The sequence below is a fragment of the Lepisma saccharinum genome, chromosome 6 (assembly GCF_977018435.1).
Source record: "Lepisma saccharinum chromosome 6, izLepSacc3.1, whole genome shotgun sequence".
Lineage (NCBI taxonomy): Eukaryota > Metazoa > Arthropoda > Insecta > Zygentoma > Lepismatidae > Lepisma > Lepisma saccharinum.
In genome coordinates, this window is record NC_139234.1 from 83870085 (window position 1) to 83895007 (window position 24923).

At 37.3% G+C, this 24923-nt stretch overlaps 1 protein-coding gene across 3 annotated transcripts in view; it reads right to left on the reverse strand.

Moving 5' to 3' along the window:
- The window catches only part of LOC145989483 (uncharacterized), a 544790-nt gene that overhangs the window by 31141 nt on the left and 488726 nt on the right, over nucleotides 1-24923 (reverse strand). For all 3 annotated transcript variants that reach the window (XM_083124829.1, XM_083124831.1, XM_083124830.1), the window contains 2 exons: nucleotides 14738-14870; nucleotides 10466-10596 (listed from right to left, as the gene is read on the reverse strand). In XM_083124829.1, coding sequence (XP_082980955.1) covers nucleotides 10466-10596; nucleotides 14738-14870 — 264 coding nt within the window. The remainder of the gene's footprint in view (nucleotides 1-10465; nucleotides 10597-14737; nucleotides 14871-24923) is intronic.

Sequence of the window (24923 nt, forward strand, 5' to 3'; positions counted from 1 at the left end):
TTCTATAATTTATTATACTTGATGCTACAACAGACCAATCCTGTTTCATGTTATGTGATGACGATGTATTGGCGAAGTTGCATATTCTTGCTAGATACTTAGAAAAAAATTTTAAAAGGGGTCATTCATTGATGATTCACAATCTGAATTCGCTTGTATTTTCTGCTATAGCGGGAGTAATTTGTCTTTTTGATCTAAAGCCGAGTTCATTGAACCACTCTGCTGCTTTTCTTCCCAATGTGGTTTTGTTTTGTCAATTGTCGCTATTTTCTGTCTTTCTTTTGTTCTCGATTTTGAGGTGTTTCTGATGATTTTGGACGTTTTCCCTGCGATGACTTTGTTGCTTTCTTGTTACGATCCATTTGTTGAGCATAATTAAAAGCTCTTTTTTTAGGCAGTTGGTGATGAAGCGTTTGGTATTGGATTTCTTGTTTATAAGTATTTGGATTAATATTATATTGGGTCTGTGTTGTTTCCTTGCCTGTTGATGCGTAGGACATGTTGTATATTCTGTTCTCACTCTGTACTACTGATGTAGTAGTTAAAGTATCTTTTGGGTATTGATTCACACATTCATGATAAGATAGGCCCTCAAGCGCCATAGCCTTGACTATATCATTTTGTGGCTGTTTTTCTGGACAGTCCTTATCTGTTGCCCAGTGTTCTTGTGTACAGTGAATGCATATGACATTATTATTACAGCTTGAGAATTCAGGATTTTGCCCACAACATTTACACTTCAATTTACTCTTACAGATATATTTGAAATGCCCATAATAGTAGCAGTTTGTGCATCGCTTTACCATGGGAATGTAGGGCTCTACATCTATTCAATCTTTGAATAATATAGAGTTACATATGCTGGTAAGGTTTGGGCATCAAATGTCAATATTATTAATCTCGTTGGGTCAGCAATTCGACTTCCATTTTCGTCAATTTTGTATTTCATTATTCGCCTCACTTTGAGTACGTTAAAAACATTTGAATTTATGTTTTCTAATAATTAATCATCTGTACATGAGGTATCTATTCCTTTAATTACACCCATTTTCCTCACTTTATTTGCTGGTACATAAGCAAACCAGTTACTGTTCATTAGAACTGGATGAGAAAGTTGTTAGCATTTTTCGCAGATTTGAATTCCAATTTCGCCAGATTTTTCCCCATGGTCTCAATTGTCTTTAGACCTTCTATTTTGCCTTCATGAAGTTTTTTCCCTAATTTTAGTATATGTAGCTGTCTAATATTACCTCTATTTGTTCCATTAATTTCACTTGTACTTCTTACAAATATATCATAAGGCCCCAATTGGGAATTTTTGTACTTAATTGTTTCATGACTTTAGATACTTTAACTTGATGTGTATTTACTTTATCATGTGAAAAGTTTTTCTGAGAGACGTCACTTTTGTCTTGACTAGTTACGCTAGCAGAAACCCAAACTTCCATACATTCCGAAGAAGTGTCTTTGTCACTTACTTGGGTATTCATTTTGCTTAATGGCGTCAAGAAAATTTAATTACTTATATCATATTAATCACTCTACCTCCACTTACTATATCAATTCACTTAGTTCACACAGTTATTTTATTATATATTACCTTTTCAAACTCTCAGTTTATACGTAAATATTCCTAACTTAAATCACAGAGCACAAGAAACACTAGTAGATCATCTATCCACTCGAGAATCCCAGGATAAAATTAGTTTTCTTTCCTGTCTTCTATTTAACTGACCAAACACTACTGATATAAACAACAAGATGTCAAAATAAAGGTCAGTTCAAATAGGATAATGACTTTTGCGCCACCACTTATTTTGTTTCGTTTTTGTCGCTTTGCTACTTTTGTATATTAATCATGAAGATGAGGATAAATAATTATTAGATGAGTGAAGAACGTACTGAAATAATAGGATGTGGCTGTGACTCGATACCATAATATTCGGTAAGACATACCCTTACCATACTAACAAGTTGATGCTTTGTTAAAGCCAAAAATAGTTGATAAATATTATTATTGTATTCACAGATTTTTCAAGTGTGTGCATAATATGAAATATTTGGTCAGTACTTTACGTTAAAAACCTCACTCTTGTCACTACCAATTCATTAGTACATAAGACAGAGTGTTAAAAGAATGTTTGATAATATTTATGTGATGTTGAAAGGAGGGAAATACCACGGATTTATAACTACAAGTTATATTACACTTTTTATTCAACGGTATAACAGTATATGCTTTCCATTTTTGAATAATTCCAAATTTATTTTGTATTAGACAAATTAATCTGTGAATTTGAGGTATTAATGTTTTTCCCCTATATTCAATTAATTCTTCTGGATTGAAATCAGCTGCTTCATTATTTCTTAACTCTTTAATAACATATTAAACTTCAACAGAGACTAAATATCCAGCTATGTGAATGCACTATTTTTTATCCATATCTTGCATGTAAAGTTACCAATCTATCACATCCATAGATAAAAGTTCTCATATTATTTTATATTTTTTTTAGGTTGCAAACCTTTTCTAAACTCATATATATCTTTATATGAATCTCTTATATATGTATAGAATATATTTATTGTCTGTTTCAAAGTAATTATCTTTAGTTTTCAAGTAATCTCTTTCTTTACTTCTAAAGGTTATTCTACTGTAACTCCTGAAATGAATACCATAATTGAACTACTTCGATTTTGCTTGTTTTCTTATATATATTATGTTATGATAACATTCATTATAAAACAATGGTGTACTTTGTTTTAGTTTATGATATCCCATGGTTTCATTATCTCCTGATTCTATTAGGTTACGTATGTATTCCAAACATCTTATTTAAATGTATTTCATTAAAGTCGATCTTAAGTTATTATTATCTAGACCTTACAGAATTCCAAATCTATTTTGTATTTCATAAATCTATTATCTGCAAACTCTCTTGTACCAAATTCAACTGTTCTGTGTTTTGTTGTTTATTATTTACTATTGAGTATCTCTCCTAAATTTAGCAATCACTGAACTATAATGTTTGACATATATTATCAATTAGAATATGAGTAATCTGATTGTGTGTTCTGCCATCTGGAGAAGACCAAGTATATTTATGGATATCTTTGGGTTAAAAGGTGCTAATTCTAACAACAAAATTCTTGGAAGTTATAAATATTAATAACTTGATACTGATATAATTACTGAACTCGTGAAGATTCTCTTTGCTAATAGTGCGTTTGAATATACACACCAGTGTATTAGAGTTATCAAATAAAATTCCAATGTTATATTGTTCTTCATGAAAAAGACGTTTCCTAAATAATGATTTTCACGTTAAGGAATAAATAATCTTTAGTTTTCTTGCCCAATCTTCGTAGGTCTAATTATAAAATAATATTATGTGATAACACTAAAATTATTCTATGGACTCCCTAAAATTGCAACACTTTCTCGTGTTTGGAAACTCAGAACTTCATTAAAAGGCATACGAGAAAACAATTTTATTATTCCAAGAAATAAAAAAGTTCCTAATTTTCATTTTGTCACTTAAGTTTTTCCCAGAAAAGTTTCCTAAAAGGGCTTTAAAAATAATTGACTAGTTACCTTAATTAACATCCCTTGTTTGTGTACATAATCAGCAACAGAAAGTAAAAGTATAATGTAGAGAAATAACAAGGAAAACTGGAGAAAGTGTCCCTGACTTTAAATTAAGGTACTTTCTCTTACATCTCAGCAATTATCAGGCATTTTGGCAACGCAAGGGCAGGACAACAAGCCAAGCAGCTGATTGTATGACCCATGCTCCCTTCGCTGGCGTGGGGTTGAAAATGCGACGACAGCGCCAAAGAGCTCACTTCTTGTCAGAGCAGTGGTGCAGACCAACTGCTGCATATGTGCAGCCACAGCCACTGTTCGAAGGTTAAGGTCGAGACTTGTCAAGTACGAAGGACGGCTAATGCCAGGAGCACAGTAGGAGCATTCCTCTTTTTACAACTCGGAAACCAGCGCCCTTGTCTCTGCAAAAGCCAGTTTGCCACGCAACTCCTCAATCAAATGCTCTCGGGTAATTGCAGGCACTACGCGTAACGGTGCACTTCTCCCAAACCGTTTTATTGCTGGCGGTTTCCTTTTTTTAGATTATCCCTTTCAACGCCAAGAAGTGGAAAAACATGATTTTTATTGCTTCGGAAGGCAAATCGGCATAATGCTGCAACGAGTCGGACTGAAGCAAATTCTTATGGCTATTAATATAAAACTACGCTTTGCTGTGAAGGACTTCTAAGCCACAAATCAAAAAACTTGAAAAAGTTGGAATTTCCTGACCTAATCCTATTTCTGAAATAAAAATAGAATCTCCGCTGTATGTTTTCCAAGTACTTTCAACGTGTAAAATAAAGAGAATTTGATTTTAATGTTACAGAAATGGAAAAGTGTCACCAACAATAAACTTCCCAATAGGGTTGTTAAAGCTCCAGGAAGCCATAAACTCTTATGGGTTCTGCTGCATAACTAACCGGAACCTTTTTTTCCCGCACAATTTAAATTCGGTACTAGTTGCGTATTGTTTCATTGAAAAAACGTTTCTGGACCGTGTTTAAATTTATCGGGAAAAATGTTCCTGGATTGAATTCAAATTCAGACGCAAAAAAAGGTTCCTGGACCGAATTTAAATACTTTACAGATGAAAAGGTTCCTTACGGTCCAGAACCCACTTACGCTTGCTGATTTTCTTTCCCGGACTGGAATTGAATTTATTTAAAATTCTTTGACCTTAAACAACACTGCTTCCAGTGGCGAAGATATAGTACAAGCAATGCAAGCACTGCTTGCACAATTAAAATATTATTTAATGTACTTAACGTTGAGTGCATTATTTATTTTCTATCGCACTAGATTTCGCGAAATTTTACGGCCGCAAATTATCTCCGCAGCCCGTTGGCAAGCAGCAACCTCTCTGCTTGCAGCCACTGTGCGGGAAACCAACGCTTCTCAAGTATCATATGGCGAAGGGTAGATGCTGGTGAAGGTAAGGTCCCCAAACCACTAATAAAAGCTCTGCTTTTCGGAGCTTTTCGGCTTCTCGAAAACACCCGAGCCAAGCAGAAAGCAGACACTACTAGCAGAAAGCATATAAGTGTTAACACGATATCGAAGATGTATATTTGCTTTATTATAAACACAGAATTATTGAAATAAATTATTATAACTGTTCCAAATTCCATGTAGATAAACTTTAAAGCATTGCTTTGAGTTTCAAGATTTGTAAAACGTGTCAATAATGTCGACGTTCAGGGATTAAGACAAACATGGTGTTCCGGCACTGGGGAGCGCTGGAATCTGCAGAACAGCTGGCTGTTGTCCGCTTCACACTTCTCTTGTCTCAAATTACAACGCACGCCAGTGTTGACAACTACCAAATAATTTACACTATATTTATCGTAAGTTTTCATACAAACAATGAACTGATGTTTTTTTTCGATAAAACGTATGTAAAAAAAAAAAGCAATGAAACTCTCTTCTGAGACCTGCAAATAGCAAAAACGTTAAGTCATAAATGCTATCCAACTCGAAATATTATTTTTATTAATATAATACATTATTAAAAAGAAGAAACAGCGCATGTTCTTCCTATTGTAATGGCCTATTATTCGAAAGCTTAATTAATTTTAAGCTTCAAGTCAGTTCTGTTACTCCCCCGTGAACATTAATTTTTACAACGAGGTTGACATCACTTTTCTGTTAGCTTCTGAGCTTTTCGGAATATTTTCCATTTATGTGGGAAGAACGAGTGGTTGAAGTGAGTGTTCTCTTTTGTGAAACAAACATGAATATTTCAAATTTCGTACGGGAAGCTGTAAGTAATAGCAAGTATTTTATTATCAATAACGTGACAAGAATTTTGAACTTAGCAGTATGGCCGTTGAGAGAGGAGTTCATGGATATATTATTATTATTTAAAATGTCCTTTCTTTCCTAGAAATACTGGGGCAATGGAGTGTATAATTTATATACCCCCCCCCCCATTTTTCGGAGTACTGCATTGCTTTCCTTCCTCTTAAGACCACGCTTCGCTACTGACTGCTTCTCAAAGATTTCTTGACAAGTAATGATAAGAAAACTTCTCGCGATATCAATCACATAAATTCTGGAAAGGTTTACCAAAAGTGGCAGAAAAGCGACGTTACATAAATTAAATCATACAGTTTAATTTTCAGCTTTATATTTTCCAAAAATATCCCTCTTCTTCAAAAATTACACTTAGATATGATTCTGATTAACTGAAAAACGTACGCTGTTATTGTAATTGTGTTTCCTCAGGGCCGTTGCCGTAACGAAATCACCTTATAATGCAGACACACTAATTCCGATCAAACTTTAAATTGTAGGGGAAGGTGGGGGACTTTGCAACACTTTTCAGTTTATTTTTTTTTATTCAAAAACTGTTACAGTTGGAACAAGTTACAAATATGCTATGAAATGGTACATCTTTTGGCTACTTAAGAAACAAATATGAAATTTTAGTTTTGAACCTCAAGTGAGAAAAGTCTGTTAATTTAAATCAGGTCCGAGTGTTGCTATGTGCCCCATGCATGGGGTAAGTTGCAACAGTGTTTGGAGTACGTTGCAACAGGGATTATGCGTTGTCTGAATGACACTATTTGCAATCAATGCACACATAATAAGGATTTCTCTCCGCGCACAGCCAATGCGACCACATTTTGCATGGCTTGCACTGCACCCAGTCTTCTTCTTTGTACGATTCTCCACACACTAAACAGTGATATTCTTTGCAAGAACTTTGGAATAATGTTTTCTTGCACATAATTTTCTTCTTGCTCTTTTCCTTTGCACTACTCTTTTTTGCATCTTCCAAAGCCTTTTTTTCAGGTGTGTCTGTTAGAATGGCACTTCGTTTACGTTTACGATTCGTCAATTTCCTGGCTTCAGCCTTTGTGTATGGACGAACATTTTCAGGAGAGAAGGAAACTTTAGGTCTGCTCACTACTGAAGACATTTGTGTGCCACTTGGACCCGGCATTTCAATTTGCGAAAGCAAATGTTCATTTTGAACATCACCTGAAGATGATTTAGTTGGCAGTGCATCGTACCTGGCAGTTTGGACTATGTCATCACTAGAGACCGGATGTTTAGGCACCAAAAACATATAAAATAGGCAGGCAAATAAGCACTTATAATTTTCAAAATAGGCAGTAAAATAGGCATTAAAATACAAATAGGCAATAAAAAAGGCAATGAGATTTAACTCAAAATAATGAAGATAGACGTACAAAAAGAAATAGGTGATTAAAAAATATGGAAACATACCTGTACATTCTTTATAGTTTCTTAAAATAAACCAGGAGCTCATCATTAGAGACAGCAGTCTAATATTGTACTTAATAAATCACTGCAAACAGGAGTCACGTCAGCCCAAAATTTTCCATTGTATAATGGCTACACACAATAGTCTGACAAAAGAAATTGTTGGCTACTTCCAACCAGTACGCAAATTATTTAATATACACTTTATCACTGAACACAGGGTTATTTCAGTTAAAAAATGTACACTATATATTGCACACAGCAGTTCGAACTAAGAAACTGTTTAAATGCATTTCAAGTTTGTACTGTACGGTTTGGCAGTCTCTGAATAAGAAGCACTAATTGTGGTTGCTCATCACACCAAGGTATTTCTTCAGGTGATCAACCTACACGTTATGTCTGCGATCGGACAACACATTTTTTAGAATTGAAAAAGATATTTCAACCTCCACGGATGTTACCGGAGCATACTTAAAGCACGCGAGAACATGTGGATCTAACTCAGTTTGTATATTTTCACCTTTCAGAACTTGTTGAATTGCCCTTAATTTGTCCAAGTCCTTATTAGCTGCAATAACTCCCTAACTGTTATTTTTAAATTTCTTGGAAGCATCGGAAACTAATCCTGGGAACAGGAAATTGTATGCACCGAGTTCAGTCATGTCTCAATTTTAAAGAAAATGCCTAAAATAGGCAATATCTGGCATTTATGATATAATATAGGCAATATCGTATGAAATAGGCAAAATAGGCAAAATTAAATTGCCTTTAAATGAAGCTAATCCCTTCCCCCTGGCCTTCGCAACATTCGTTTTCATCATATCTCTAACAGCAAAGAATAGGCATTTTGCCTAACATCCGGTCTCTAGTCATCACTATCAGATACGGGAGGCCTACTATCTACCTGTCCTGCTGGATTTGGTCGATCTGAAACGAAGCACGACGCAAAGTCGCGTTCTTGGAATACCTCAGAATTGAAGGGAAATATTCCTGTTTGAACAAAACCTGATGTTATGTTGGTAGGGGTAACTGTATTCAAAAATGCTGTTTTAACTATCTGTGGTATGTCGTAGATTGTAAGAGTTTTTCCTGGATTATTCTTATGCCATGAATCAATTGCTCGGCCACACACTTTCTTAAATGGACCACAAACACTGACATCTAACGGTTGTAGTCGATGCGAACAGTGTGGAGGAAACGACAAAAGGGTAATATTATTATTTTTGCATTCATCTAAAGCTTCACAGCTGAGATGGGAAGAGTGATTATCGATGAAAAGAAACACAGGGGAGTTTTCGTTAGGATTCACCTGAGAAATGAAGTGTCTAATGAATTGGACAAACGTTTCCTCAATCATCCAACCTGAACCAGTAGCTGCTCCAATGCAGTCTGTTGGGCCATCTCGAATGAAATGGTCCCGAAAGTTCTTACGTGGAAATATTAGCATTGGAGGTATAAAAGTCCCTTGAGCACTAACTGCCACTGCAACTGTCACAAGTTCACCTCTTTCTGCACCGCTCACTATGCCAACCTGTTTTGTTCCTTTTCGAGCTACACCCTTATTTGGTTTCATGACAGTTGTGACACCAGTTTCATCCATGTTCCAAATTCTTGAGGATGAATAATTGTTTCTGGACAGAACTTCGGAAACTTTGTCAAAAAACATGCGCACATTTTCTTTGTTGAAACTTGACATTCGTGCTAAAGAAGTTGATTCAGGAAAGCGCACCGAAAGACCTTTGTTTCTCTGTAGGAATCCCCTGAACCATTCAATACCAGCCATTCCGTTTACAGACCACGATGAAGGAGCACTTATATCAAACTTAACTGCACAGAGATGAGCCAATTTTCGCACTTAATGTGGTGTTAGTCCAAACATATCTCACTGGAACGCTGCAAGTACATTTTGAAGATATTCTCTTCTTCCTCTGAAAACACTTTCCACGGTTTCGCATAACCACAACTTATGTTCTGTCCCTCACGAGGACCACTTTCTTGTAATTTCTTCTTTTGTATGTATCTTGAGAGGGTTGAATAATGAATGTTGAACTCTGCAGCCACTTGTCTTAAGCTGACATTTTTGTCATCTTCGTGTTCCAGGACTAAATTTTCTGCTCTATCCATCACTTCAGGCGGTGTAGTCCCCTTTTGGGTCTTCCTCTTGTAGTTCCTCATCTTGCAGGCTACCTGAAACAATAGAAATAATAATAATACGGCAACAATTATACAGCAATTCGACAACAATAGTTTCGGCGGGAACATAAGAAGGAACAATCTTTTAAAAATAAATCTGCAAGACGAAAGAGACCATATCAGAAAGCATAACAATATTAATGTTTCGTGCTGCTAGTAGAAATTACATGCACATGATTCTAAACAAAAATTCATTCACAATTTATCTAGCACTACTTAGTGAAATATAGTGTTTTCTTGCCGTACTGACGTGCGTGTAATTTTGTATAAGAATAAATAAGTGAAAATTCAAAATGCGTGTTGGTTACTGAATATAGGACTAAATATATGCGATCACATTTTTCTTTTACTTGAAAATATTGTAAAATTAGTAAACAATAAACCGTATTTCGATTTATCACATTCGGGACAGTGAACAATTACATTCAATATCTTATTCAAGCGCTGGTCTGTCATGGGGCAGTTTGCAACATTGTGGGGTTAGTTGCAACATCTGTTGCAACTTGCCTCACCGACATGTTTGATTACGAAAGCTATTCTTGCCTCCACAAAATTTGCCTAACATAAAAAGCAATTTCACTTTCCACACCTTCAATAAACATGCTTTCAATTGACCACATGTCGCATGCTGTCGTCATTTATAGGAATTGCGTATTAAAAATTGTAAGAGATTCTTAAAAATTACTCACCGTCCTCAAAATTCTTCTTTCTTCCTCCACTCTGACAACATCTGAAAAACTGGTGTAACGAACGGTTCATCAGAGACACCTACCAACGTGTGTTGGAACGACAGTAAGCGCAACGCAGTAGAGCCATCCTACATAACAGAAAAAGCACTGTTGCAACGTGCCCGTGTTGCAAAGTGCCCCACTTTCCCCTACCATATGAGCATAACACATTTTTTTCTCTTCAACTACCTATGAAAAATATAAACATATAAGAAATGCAGTATCTCACCTGCCCCACGCTGTAGTGCCGTCCAATTATCCCCTTGGCGTAATGGCCTCCTGCTTCGTGGGGCCGTGGCTCCCTGACGTGGTAGGGATCCCCACACACTCCGCACTGACCTCTGTTCTGCTGCCACTGCACTGTAGGAGAACAACAGCTCTGGGATACTCAACAGTAACTACAAGATTATTTCTTAAAAGTAACACACCATTAGGTGGATTTCGAATAGAATAAATAGATAATATATCTTAACATACAGAGTAATTTGTTGTGTCTATGCGTGTAATGTAACGTGGTAATGTTTTCAATTGATATAATATACATCAGACAACATTTGTATGCCTGCATGATGCAATGGAATGTTTGTTTCGTTGTTTATTTGAGCGAAATAGGTGAAGGTATTTTAAGATGGCTGGTGACATTCGTGTTTTTTTTATTTATTTATTGTTGCGGTAACTTCAACATGCTACAGTTTCGAAAATAAAGACAAATATATCTCGAAAAAAACATCATCAGGTCACGAAACCTAGCTTTTCTATTATGACATGCCCACTAAAGCACAGAATAAAGTCTGGGTCTTTGAATATGAAAACACGTCCGAGTCTGTGCTAAAATCTCGATCCGTGAAGATGAGTATGGTGGCCGTCTTCTTTACTGTAAGGGACATGGTGCTGGAAACACAGAAGACAGTCACTGCGAAGTGGCACACCGAGTATTGCCTTCCTAAACCTGTTCAAGTTCTAATAAACATTCGTCCACGCTCAAGGGCAGACACTTGGTTTTTCCACCATGACAACGCTCCTGCTCACCGCTCCTAAGTTTGCACCTAGTATTTGGCACGTACTGGGCTGAAGGTGCTGGATCATCCTTCCTACAGTCCAGACGTCGCTCCATGCGACATTGCACTGTTCTCTCACGTCAAGAACAGGCAAAAGGGGATACGGTTTTCCAACGAAGAGAACATTCCAAGGGCGTGAGATGTGTGCCCAGCTGTCTAAGGAAAGGTGGACGAAGTTTGATAGGCAACTGTTTTTGAAGGATGTAAGAAGTGTGTTAAGCGTGGTTGTGAAAATTAGAGGTGTATGTAAAACTTTCTTAGTACCCTTTGTACTGTTAAGAAACGTAGTTACAAATGTACATTACTACATCAACATCATTTTTGTATATTTTGTGTGTCTACAAAGCTAGATTTGAACTGTTGGTGTTGGACAGGATATATAATAGATTACGTCAGCAAAGTGACAAAAGAAATGATGATGTGTGACAAATGTGCAGAATAGTTGTCGCAACGCGCTCAAATTATTATTTTTATTGTTCTATTTACAAAATGGAAATTATGAGAAAGCATAACGTTTTGTCTATGCAATGAGATGAACTCGTATTCCACGTTCTTGCTAGAATCTCTTCAATGTAGGCACATGTGTCCCCTAAATTTGAATTATTCCTATACTGGTAACTTTTCTTTCATTGCACTAATCTTACTAAAAGTTCTATCGCTTCAGTAATCTATAAAGTAACAACTACAGTAGTAAAGATGTAGTATTTTCAAAATATTGTGGAATTAAGTAGACTCTAATTTAACATTTTATCTAAATGAATGTACAGCAACTATTAGAAAAAGTGTACAGGGTGTCTCATAAGTAATTGCGCAAACTGACACAGGTGAAAGTACACGATAATAGAAGCAAAAAAGTCTCCGTAAACAGGTGTCTGCAAACGAGCCGTCTTCGAGATTATCGCGAATGTGTGGTTTCAAGCCGCCACTGACTTCATTGTTTGTAAACGTCGTCCTAGTTGGTAAAATACTAATAATGTGTGAGAATGTGTGGTTACAAGCCGTTGTTGGTTGCATTTTGTAAACACCGAGTGCTTTACTCCTTGCACGGTCCGATGTTTGCTCTTTGTTTACAAAACAGAACATTTCCGAGAGGTGACGATGTAATCAAACAGGATGGATAGAATCAGTACACAGTCTAATCGTACTGTGGGAGTCACGTCAGTTGTACTGCGTAGTGAAAATGGAACCTTACTGTATTATTAGTATTTTACCAACTAGGACGACGTATACAAACAATGAAGTCAGCAGCGCCTTGTAACCACACATTCGCGATTATCTCGAAAACGGGTCGTTTGCAGACCCATGTTTACTGAGACTTTTTTGCTTCTATTATCGTGTACTTTCACCTGTATCAGTTTGCGTTATTACTTTTCAGACACCCTGTATTATATTTCCAATATGTTTTACCATTGAATAGTATCTCAGAGATACAAAACTTGTCGCTGTCTACGGAAGAAATCAATTTTAATACAGATTAAAATTAGCAGTTAAGACGAAAGAAATGGTCCTGTAACTGAATGTACTGATTCTGTATTGATTTTGTTATGTACCGTGTTGTATAAAAAAATTAATATTTAGATTTGATGATATCCTTTTTGTACAAAAAGAGCAAGGCACTTCAATTTGGAGGGATTAAATTTTACGTTCGCTGTTGAATTCTACATTGTTTGAATACAAGCAAACTTTGGCATTTATTTTTATTTTCCAGACATAGTTAAGTGTTATATCATTAACATCTTTAATACGAGTATATATAGAACAAATGTTAGGTCTGTCCTCCCTTCTCAAACAAGAATTACAAAATACCTACAACCTGAAACTTCTATCTTAGAATGATAAAGCCCCAATTCCATCACTCACTCACTCACTGACATAAATTGATTGATTGATTTAGTTTATTTCACTTCCCGTTTTGTGCCTCTTGGCTAATTTGCGAAGATGGGAATGAGTGATGAAATTATTAAATTGATGAACGTGCATTCCCAAACAACCATGCCCGAGCGGGATTCGAACCTGGGATCCTTGGCGTCGCAGCGCGATGTGATAACCACTCGGCCACAGGGTCCGGCCCCATTGACGTAAATGTTCTCCACGAATAAAGCCCCGGAGGCAACAAATGCTGAATTACAGCCCCCCATGAAATTGTCAAAAGAGACCAAGAAAATTTGACAAAATCACTCACTTAGCCCTTTTTTAAGGTGACAATGTTATTTTTATACGTCCCTAGCAACGTCTGTTTCCAGGGGCTAAGAATCCGGCATTTTTCTTCAAGGCTTTTACAATTTCTACATAAAATAATTAAATTTGAAATAGACATACCTTCTTTAAATATGCCAAACTAATTCACAAATTAATTAATTTTCATGTCTAAAATAACAACAAATCTCTTCCAGATGTTTCGATATGAATGGCACTGATTTATGTACGTGCAGATGTTACACAGTCATATTCGACTGAGGCGATACATGATGCTCCCCAAAATAATAAAAATTAAGATAAATTGACACAGTACAAAACAATTGTCATCATTAACAAAACATTATTACCACAAGGCTCATCAATTATAGTGCTACTTTTGTATCTTTCGGTGCTTAGTTTAGAATTTTTAGTGCCATCAGATATTTTTCTTATCGTGGTAAATTAATAGACCGTAAATTATTTAACATAATTCCAAAGCAATTTGACCAAAGGTATAATTTTACAATTGAGTATCCGCCATTTTCACAACGTCACAGAACAGAAAGCAATCAAAAAGGAAGAAGTAAAATCATTCACATTTATAGCTATGTATTCAGTGTAGAATACAACAGCGTAAGTTGGGCTGGAAACAGAATTTAATTTGTATTTCTTGTTTAACATTTCTTCTCTGCCAGTTTGACCAATGGCAACGATGAAGATGAGGCAATGATTTGATGAATGGGCATTCACAAGGAACACCCATGAACTTCGATGGTGATTTGGTGAGAAGAAAGTTAGGCCAACGCGTTCAGCCACCGAGCTAGCGACTTGAAACTCTCAAGTGATACAAATATCAGTACTTATAACACAATAATTTAATTGGATCTGCTGTAATGTGGATTGGAGCAACCATAATAGATCTCATAGCAAAATTGAAAATGCTTACAACCTACAGATTACGTAGAATTATCTATTTATTATAGCATTAAAATTAACTAAAAAAAAATATTAAATCCTACATACTGAATAATGATGTTTCAATTCTGGAAAGAAAGCAAATATTTTTGCAGAAAATAGTAATGTTACTTCACATATAATGTCATTCTGGTATGGAACAATTATAAAAGAAACTTTCCAAGTAATGCATTATAAAATTTACTCAGAGTGAGCAGTTTAGGACAGCATTATACTTCGTATCATTGTATTACCTGAGTATTGATGTACATAAGGACTTGACGTGAAAGCTTACCCTTGCTAACACTCACCCGCCCAGCCCCCGCAGAAGAGCTCGTTGTCGTTGTAGTTTACAGGGTTGGGGAACCCGAACCTCCACATGCTGTTCCTCGCAGGAGGGTCCATCAGCCGGCCGTGGCATCGAACCCCGGACTCCTCAAGCACCTGCAAACAGAATGTATTATGATATCTGCAAACAAGCTTTATATATTTTTATTGTTTTTTTGTTAGTTTATGCTGTTTTTATGAATCTAGGACAATTGCGATGGCGAACAATTGCGATGAAGCAAAATCACTGGTAATTGCGATGATTTAGACCGTGAAGGTCATTTTACAAATTAATGGTAGGACAATAGCGACAATCAGGACCACCTAACCTAAAAAAAGGGACCACAGAACTAATAATGCTGTAGAAGGTTGGAACAACAAAATAAATAGGTGGCGTGGAAGCCCGCATCCTAAAATTCATGATGTTTTAGCCGGCCTCAAGAGCCAAACAGAAGATACCAACATCAAGTACATGGGATGGAACTTAATCTAGAAGGTCAGCAAAGGAAGAAGCGTGACATTAAAATCGACGAGAGTTTGGAAGTGTATTTGTATAGTATATGAGGAAACGGGTGACTTCAAAAGGTGTCTGTTGGCTCTGGCCCATGTTCAAAAACTTGATTGAACCAAATTCCCAGCCGAAAATATCAATACCTATTTCTAATAATTATCTTGTAAGAGGTATTGTTCCGGGTGTTAAGTCACCCTTCAATTTATTGTTTGTTGATTTAGTTTATTTTACTTCGCTTTTTGTGCCTCTTGGCTAATTTGCGAAGATGGGGATGAGTGATGAAATGATGAAATTGACGAATGAACATTCACAAACAACCAAGCCGGAGCGGGATTCGAACCCGGGATCCTTGGCGTCTAAGCGCGATGTGCTAACCACTTTCTTTATTTTCTTTTTAAGGAAAGCCTCTATGCGGAAACTTCCCCCATTACACATCATTCACTCATATCATTCATTCACAATTCAATTTCAGGACTTTTCAGGACAGACAATCACAAACATCCATGTCCGAGCCAGGATTCGAATCCGGGACCCCTGGCGTCGTAGCGCGATGTGCTAACCACTCCGCCACAGGGGCCGACTATCACTCGGCCACAGGCTCCGGCTCACCTTTCAGTTTGATAGAAGATTTAAAATGTCATCGCAATTGTCCACCCGCCCTTTCAATTCTGTGTTATCGCAATTGTCCATCATCGCAATTTTCCATCATCGCAATTGTCCGCCACCGCAATTGTCCGGCTACCGTTTTTATACGTCTCTAGGTTTGAATTTGAATTTGATTTTAAAATTGTGGGAGCGTCAGTACTTAGGCTATTTTGCTCCCGTCACATTATACGGGGGCCAGCCCCTTATCATTACAAAGAACAACTCTAGCGTTGCATAAGCCCGACCCTGTGGCCGAGTGGTTAGCACATCGCGCTGCGACGCCAAGGGTCCCGGGTTCGAATCCCGGTCGGGCTTGGTTGTTTGTGAATGTCCATTCATCAATTTCATCATTTCATCATTCATCCCCATCTTCGCAAATTAGCCAAGAGGCACAAAACGCGAAGTAAAATAAACTAAATCAAAGCAAATCTAGCGTTGCATAATTAAAAATCTTAAAATGTTCTGACTTCTGTTAAAAGCTGAGGCTGTAAACGGGCACTCAGCACACACAAGGACAACAGGACAATAGAAACAAAATTATACTGGCCATGGGGCCAGTCGCCAGAGCCTCGTTAGTCTTCAGTCCAGGGTGTACTAACGTGGAAGTGAGGTTGACATTTGGGTGTACTACGTGGAAGGTCACCCCTTACACCCCACGTCTCTAGGTAATCGCTTCGATGATTATAAGCTGAATAAATTATTAGAAAACAAGCGCGATAAAAAAAATGATCATATTTTGAATTGAATTTAAAAAAAAATTATGTAAATAATGTAATGTACAGTGCCGTTCTCTGTCGAGTCTTCCGTGAAGCTGCGGTTAACAAGCGGTCTGGTGGGAGGGCGTCTGCCGGCATTTAGACCCTCAGCTGTACGCTGACCTTGGCACTCAACGCGTCAGTGCTTCAGTATGCAGATAGCTGGTGTTTAGTTTGCACGTGTTTGTGAAGTGTTAAGGTGTTAACAAGTGTTTTAAATTGTTTTGTTTTAGTTTACATATTCCTTGTCTTTTTTGCTGTCTAATAATGCCACGTACAATTTATAACAACGCATTTTTGTTTACGACTCTTACGTCATTACGAATTCTTGTAGGGAAGTCAGAAGACGTTTGGCAGCAGAATTCACAGATGTTCTTGTTCCACACAGAGACAATGTTCTACAACTTATCAGCAAATTTATGGAAAGGGGTCTGTTTCTTGATAAGAAAAGAAGGGTGACACGGTGTGTGCTTACTGAGGAGAAACTAGACGACATTGGAGTACAATTGGATTAGAACATACTCCTAAAAGTCCCTCTAGTGCCTTGCACAAGAATCAGACGTCTCCATGACGGCTGCGTGCAGGCTGTACCCAGGATTCAGGAGGGGGCCAAGCCCGAAACTCACCCCCCCCTCTATCTCTCTCTCTCTCTCTCTCTATATATATATATATATATATATATATATATATATATATATATATATATATTTCCATGAAATATATGCAAATTATTAAATAATTAAATAATATTGTTAAAGAAATTAGAAGATAGGTGAAATATTTTTAATAAGTGTCAGATTTTATTTAATTTTTGCTTTCTATTAATAATGATCAATAACATTTCATACTTTATTAGTTTTTATGATTCTGTAATGGTGTAAGTCTGCTAATGGTCTCTTGAAAGGAAATATTTCCTTATCAGAACTATCATGCACAATATTTGTTTTGCATGTATGCAAACATGGAGCGAATTAAAATAAGAAAATATATATGCAAGATGGTAACACTATTCTATGTATTCAAAGTTTATTTAATACACATAGAACATATTATATTTAGATACAATATATAAACAATTCATCCATATCATTACAAACCAACAGCAAAAATTATATAAATTGTCTCTCTCATGTGCGCGCTCCTATGCTTCAAAATAATTGTTCATGCATTTAAGACAAAACTGTTTAGCAGTAACAGTCTGAAGTACATATTTGGTCTTTCATCTCTCTCTCTCTCTCTCTCTGGTAATTTAGAATCCATTACAGAAAATAATAATAATATAGCGTGCAGAGCGATTAAAAAAAATTAGATCCAATTTTTTGCTAATTGAAAACAATATCGAATAGGGTGCAAACAATTTCACAGCTCGCCATGGCATTCTGTCTTTACATTTTTCTTTAAAATTTAGATCGTTCTCTTCCAGGACTGACTCCCGCCGCTCCCTAGCTACAGCTCTGAGACTAGAAGAATAGGAGACTTTTCAAGCCAAACGACCGAAATTTTTTTACAAAACTCATTTTTACTTGCATAAAATTGAATTTGAAATTGAAGGGGACAATTTCCATATTATTTTTGTAGGTTTTATAGATTTGCAATAAATATTTCATGGTTCTACGGTGGGCATGGCCCCCTTGGTCCCCCCCCCCCTTGGTACGGTACTGTCTGCGTTGGGAGTTACGAAGTTTTAAACCTAAAGTCATACATCAGAAGAATTGTAAGAAAACATCCTTTTCTGACTTCTCGAAACGGAGGAAATGGGTACAAGCATTCATTAATAACTTTTTACTGGTTAAATATATGTCGAATAAACCTTCACCATTTCATTTCTCGCAAATTCTAGTCTGGTTTGATATGCCACATCACCCCATTACAGTTTAAAAATTTTGAGTTGAATTCAATATGGCGGACGTACGCTTGGAACACGCCAATATGGTTCCCCTAGGCCTAAGCTGTTTCCATCATGTCCATTTTACCTAGTCTAACTCCTTTTTATTTTATAGTGGGTGTTAAGGGACTTGGCCACCTGCCCGCCTTTACCCCCTAGAGTTTCCTCCAGGTACCCACTTTATACGATGCTGGGTGAGCGCTGAAGCCGCTTGAACAGGTGGAAAAAATCCTTGTTCTCCCCCGGCGGGGATCGTACCTGAGTCTCTCGCATGATAGTCAGACGCCATAACGACTTATTCTATTTTTTACTAATACCCTTAATCGGTAGTATCCCCCGTTTTTCACCATTTCCCTAAATTTTCACTTGTATCAATTTTCTCTGTATTCTCCTTGAAACAAACACAGCCTCCATGTCCGAGCCGGGATTCAAACCCGGGACCCCTTGTTTTGCAACGCGCTGTGATAACAACTCCGCCACGGAGGTCGACAACGACTGAGCTACTGCGGCTCATATTTCAATGTAATCCATAATCATTTACGAAAAATAGCTGTTCGAAAACTTATTACGAGGGATCAGGGCATTTTGACATACGTGTAGGGTGTTACACTATCCATAACACCATTGACAAATCTCCAGGCAGGGCCATTGAAGAGGTAATTGACTGCAAGTGGCAGTCTTTCCAGCAGCGGCTTCTGCCTATTCTCACATTCGCGGATGCGTACTCAAATAAATCTGTAATACAATTGATTTTTATTATACATATTCATTGAACATCATCTCCTTCAAAGCATCAAATGATCCAACGCCGCTTCACCTGCCATTGGCTTTGCTTCCACAGCGTTTTGCTCCGTCTGTCATGTAAACTGCGGCCACTAACTCATTTCCAATTGTATTCCTTTTGTCGCTGTTTCCAGCTAGTGTCCAGAAAAAAAAAGCGGATTGCCTCTTCTGACTTGTAGTATTACAGACTTTGTCGCACAGAAACTCACAGTGCCTTGTGACGTTGCAAATTGAGTAGTTTTCATTTTTCAGAAATGAGAAATTTCAATGGTATTTTCACCATCTCATCCTGCTCCGAGCATGGCTGGGGCAAGAAAGAGGGAGGGGAGGAGGCGACGAAAAGCGAAACCAGTGTTCAAACGATTTCATGCAAGGGAAGGAAGTTAGCTATAAAGTGTGCAACGACTGCAGTAATAATACGGATACGCGGATGAGAGAGACAAATTCTGAAGTACGAAGCAGGAGAGTGTGGACTGAGTGAGTACTGTTACACACACTCTCTCTCTCTCACACACACACACTATTCTCTTGATTACGATTGATTTCCTGCATGTGGTAGTCTGATCGGCTTCTTTGTTTGGTATACGTCAATGTTATTATCCTTGTTCACTATTATCAGCTGAGCGAGGGAGGAAGTTTTCACTAAAAATTTTACAAATTGACAATAATATTGATATTGTAGATCGGTATTTATTTGTTTTGAGTGATTTTGTCAGGTTATCGAATGCTGATCGTGATCTCGTGATCGGCGAAAAATGACTAAGGTATTTTAAGTTTGTAAAGAATTCATTTTTTTTTAAATCCTGCCATTGTCTTGTTATTAGTGAAAGGTGTCCATAACTAGAGTTACACTATATTTAGAATCTGTATGTAAGTAGTAATTAAGAAGTATGATAGTACTTCTAGACACAAGGCTGAAGTGCATACCCATGGAGCCAGACCACCAGACGCCACTGGGTATACCACTCTGCTTTTAAAAATATTTTTTGAGGTGTGGCTAGAAATTGCTTTTCATAAGAATGAATGTCGATATTATCTTATTTTAGACATACAATCGCAAGTTTACTTTTCATGTACAAAACTGTAAATGTATTACTGCTAATTGTAAAATGATATTCCTACACTACTCAGTACAGTACTCATTGTTACGCATAGGATTTGAAGCTTAGGAGACATATATACTCTCTTACCCGTGCACAGAGACATTCAGTAATCCTCAAACAAGTTCATTTTTAAAAATTAATACATTTGAATGGGACAGATAGTAACGTTTACAGGATTCTTGTTGGATTTTGATTGATTGATATGTTGTTTTAAGTCCACTTTATGCACAGTAAGGCTAATCGGGACTGGACCTACAGTTTAAAGTGGGATCCGAACCACTTTTGCCTCCATCGGATGATTCTTGTTGGGAAATGTGATGGTAAGAGACCTGTAGGAAGGCCAAAAGGAAGATTGGGAGATAACTTTGAGATAGACCTATAGAAAATTTGTAAGGATGGAAAAGATTGGATTCATCTTGTCCAGGATAGGAGCAAATGGAAGGTTTGTGTTGCTGCAGCATAAATCTTCGGGTTTAGGAAGGCTAGATATTTAGTTAGTTATAATATTTCAAGCAAAGCGTGATGTTATACATTTTTACCTATCGTTAGTTAACTTGCATAAATACACTTTGTCAAAATGGTTAAGGATCACATTGTTTGGAAGTGTAAGCATACCCTACGCTTGAGTGGCTTCAGTAATATGCGAGAGATGTCCCCATGGGGACAGCCGTAATGGATGTTTGAAGCAGCGACTGGTGTTAATGACGGATTTTGCATAAGTAATAACGGGCTGAGGAAGCCTGATGCATGTCCCACAGACTGGTAAATTACACCTTTGTAAAAGCACTGATGAAAGCTCTTATATAATTTGGTTTCCTTCGCTGCTTTTCACGAACTTTTACATGCCAAGACAGTTTCCTCTTTGACAATCTTCATTGGTAATTATGGCTAAGCTCAAAACAAATGGGTTAAGGGCTTATTAACTTCTGTATGTCATACATTTAGTTCACTTGATAATTACATTAGGATTGTAATGAAGCATGAATAAATTTATACTACATTCGTTCAAGAACGTGAATCCTTATACACACTTCATCTTAATTCTGACACCTAAACGACATTGCTTTTATTACATAAACGCCATTGTTGACAGGTGATTAAGACAACAAATGTACGGATTGAAACGTTAAGTAATGACGAGAGTGGTCACCATAAAATGGTCTAACCCTATCCATCCGTCTGCCCACGCAAATAACCTTCATGACAGAATACTTCAAAGTTTATGCAAAACTACAACAGTTTTATGAACTATCCATCCACCTGTTAAGATTTCAGCCAAAAGAGAATTATCTGACAACGGCCCATTCTATATCTGGATAATTTAACATAGTACATTTTAAAATTTCATTTCTGACAACTATACACTCTCACTAGGATATACTAATCAAATAAGGTTAAACATTTACTAAACCTTCATTTTACTAATTTAAGTAAAGATTCATTAAATATTTCGATTTCATCGGAAGATGTAAAGGTGGGAATCTCCCTCTGTACGAATTTCAAAGCTATGAAAATGCAAAATCAAGCCATGAACAAGGTTTTTAAGGTTATAAAACTTATCCATGTTTTATTCTGGTTGGAAGTAATGTTTGAGAGTAATAATACTCTTAAGTAATTATTATACAATCGTTCACTTAAAAAGTGAATACGTAGTTACAATGCTACCGCACAACTTAATAAAACACCTGAAAATGTAGGGTTTAGCATAAACAAAATGTGCTGATCTGACGTTTCATGCATTTCTGTCAAAAGCATAGAATGGAACTGCATTTTATGTAGTTGATAGTTATTGGGTCATTCCATGTAAAATCAGTCAGAACTTCCAACTCATAGTCACCGATTGTGAAGATTTTTCCTTTGCTTTGCTCCAAAACCGAGACTTGTGAAAGAATTTTTCTGAAATATGACTATTAGGTTCATGGTGTTTTTCGTTAGATTCGTGGAATTTCGTGGGTTGGTTGGAGCAAAGTAATTAAATAAATCAGACAGATGGAAGCTAGTGGAGAACCGTAGGAACGGAACCACTGAGAAGATGTCCTTCGCTTCGTTAGAAAACCTCTATATCCTCTTGTGATAGAGAACCTATTAGAAGAATGAAAGGACAGTTTAAAATATCAAATTTGATTTGTGTCCTTATGTCAAAATTTCTGGAAATTAAAATAACACACGTCTTCATTGATAGAAAAGAAGAAAAGTTTTTGCTTTCGGTCGAGATTGAACCTAAGTCACGCTGAAGAAAGCTCTGTACGCTTACCAACACTCTAGCAATAACATGACATTCTCCCTTTTCCAGTCAGTCTGTATCCTTCCGAAACACCTGAAGAACAAAATGCATCTTCATTTGTTTCATAATCGTTTCATTGTACAGGGTATCTATAAAATAACTCTTGGGTTTTCAAGCTAAATATTTAATAAAATACTGAAACACAGGAAAAACTAAATACATATTTTTGAAGGTAATGCTATCAAGTTTTGTTCACAATTTAGTAAATTCCAATGTGTGCCCCGTTTGTAGCACGGCACACATCCAAACGATAATCAACTTCTTGCCACGTCCTGGCCAGCATGTCTGGGGTGATGGTTGTCACAAATGCGATAATTCTTTGCCTTAGATGGTTGGCATCTTGAACTTTCTCCGCATAAACCATGTTATTCTCATGTCCCCATAGGAAAAAGTCTAAGGGAGTAAGGTCCGGACATCTTGGAGGCCATGGCATAGGACCTTTCCTTCCAATCCATAATTCCAGTTTCTTTAAACGACTTATGCCATTGACGAATGGTTTTGTCCGAAGGCTGAACACCACCATACTCGTGACGAAAGTTCCTCTGTACAGTAATAACAGATCCAGTTCAAGACATATCACACACTGCGCCTTCTGTTGTGGCGCCGCCGTTGCATTGAACTGCACGGACTGGGTTCGGCTCGGCTGGGCCACTTCAAGGTCAACGGTGCGCAGCGTTGCCATCCTTTGTTCGAATAAACTCCAATCGACGTGAATAAAACTTGATGAGCTACTGATTTCAAAGTAATTAACTAACCTGAGTTACCTAATACCGTTTGCGCGGTGTCATTGTTTAAAACCCCGGAGTTCTTTTATACACACCCTGTATATTAACAGAAACAACGTGTATCAAACACAGATGCAATCTTTCTCTGAAAAATTCCATGCTTCACATATCGTGCTTTCCATTTAATGTTCTTGGGGCATTCATTTGGAAGTTAAAATTTCGACGTATTACATTCCTTGAATGCATTAATATGATTGTAAAATATAAAGCAAGTCTGTTAGGTTCGTTTCTAAACAGCATTAAATAAAGGAACATAATGTGAACCGAGTATTACTTCATGTCGAGAACATGTCCTACAATCTTCATATTGTATTTCTCTTTGGCATGACTGCTCAATTCACTGAGATGTATACCCGTGATTTGTATACAAGCCGCAGAATTGCCATGTTGGCTAGGTTGTCCATACACAAGGCGCTTGGTGGCCAGACATCCAGGGCTTACTTCAATGCTCTTTCAATAGGGTCGGTACAACTGAAAAGTGTCCGTGACTGTACTACTACGCAGTAGTGGCTTCTACCTATTCGCACATTCCCACGTACACACCCAAATAAATATGTAATGCAAATCATTATTATTATACTTATTTATTAAAATCTATCTCCTTCGAAACATCAAGTGTTCCCACGCCGCTCCACCAAGAGAGAAGCCTGCGATCAGTAATATCAACTCGCGTAGACCGAGCCGCGATCGGGGCTTGAACACAATGGAAGTTTCGCTCCCTATGACGCTGTTGCAGCAGTCGCTTAGAGAACGCTGATTGGGTCTTTTGGCTTGGGCACCGTGAGGGGGGAGGTTGCATTATTTAGGAAAGCCGTGAACGCAGCGATCGGTGTGTTAGCAAATGTAGTGTTGCAAACCCATTTCATTGAAGATCGTGTAACGGAGGCAAGGCAACCCATACATCATTGCAAATTGAGGGATTTTTTTTAGAAAAGGGAAATATCGATGGTATATTTTCCCTCCCATTCTGTCCCGAGCATAACAGGGGAAGAAAAGGGGAAAGGAGAGGAGGGCAACTGAAACCGAAAGGGGTGTTTTAAGCATGCCTTTGCTTCGTGCATCTTGGTCGAAATAAACGGTTTCTGTGGCGCAGTAGCCGAATTATCAACCCGCGCAGAGGGAGTGTGCATCAATTAGTCAGCTGTTTTGCATTGTACGTCGTCTGTTACTGGGTTGCAAAATTGTTTAGTGCTGTCAAAACGTCGTGCCTTTTTCAGTGCAAAATGTTTGATTTTATGATGAATAGTGAAACTGTAAAAGCAGAGACTTAATATTTAATGTTCTCGAATTTTTGGAGGGAATTTAGATACAAAGCCTGTAGCAAATGCTGAAATATATGGATACGGTGGAAGGGAAGGGAAAATTCTGGAGTACGAAGCAGAGCAGTTTGGACTGAGTGAGTACTGTAATTTTCTTTAA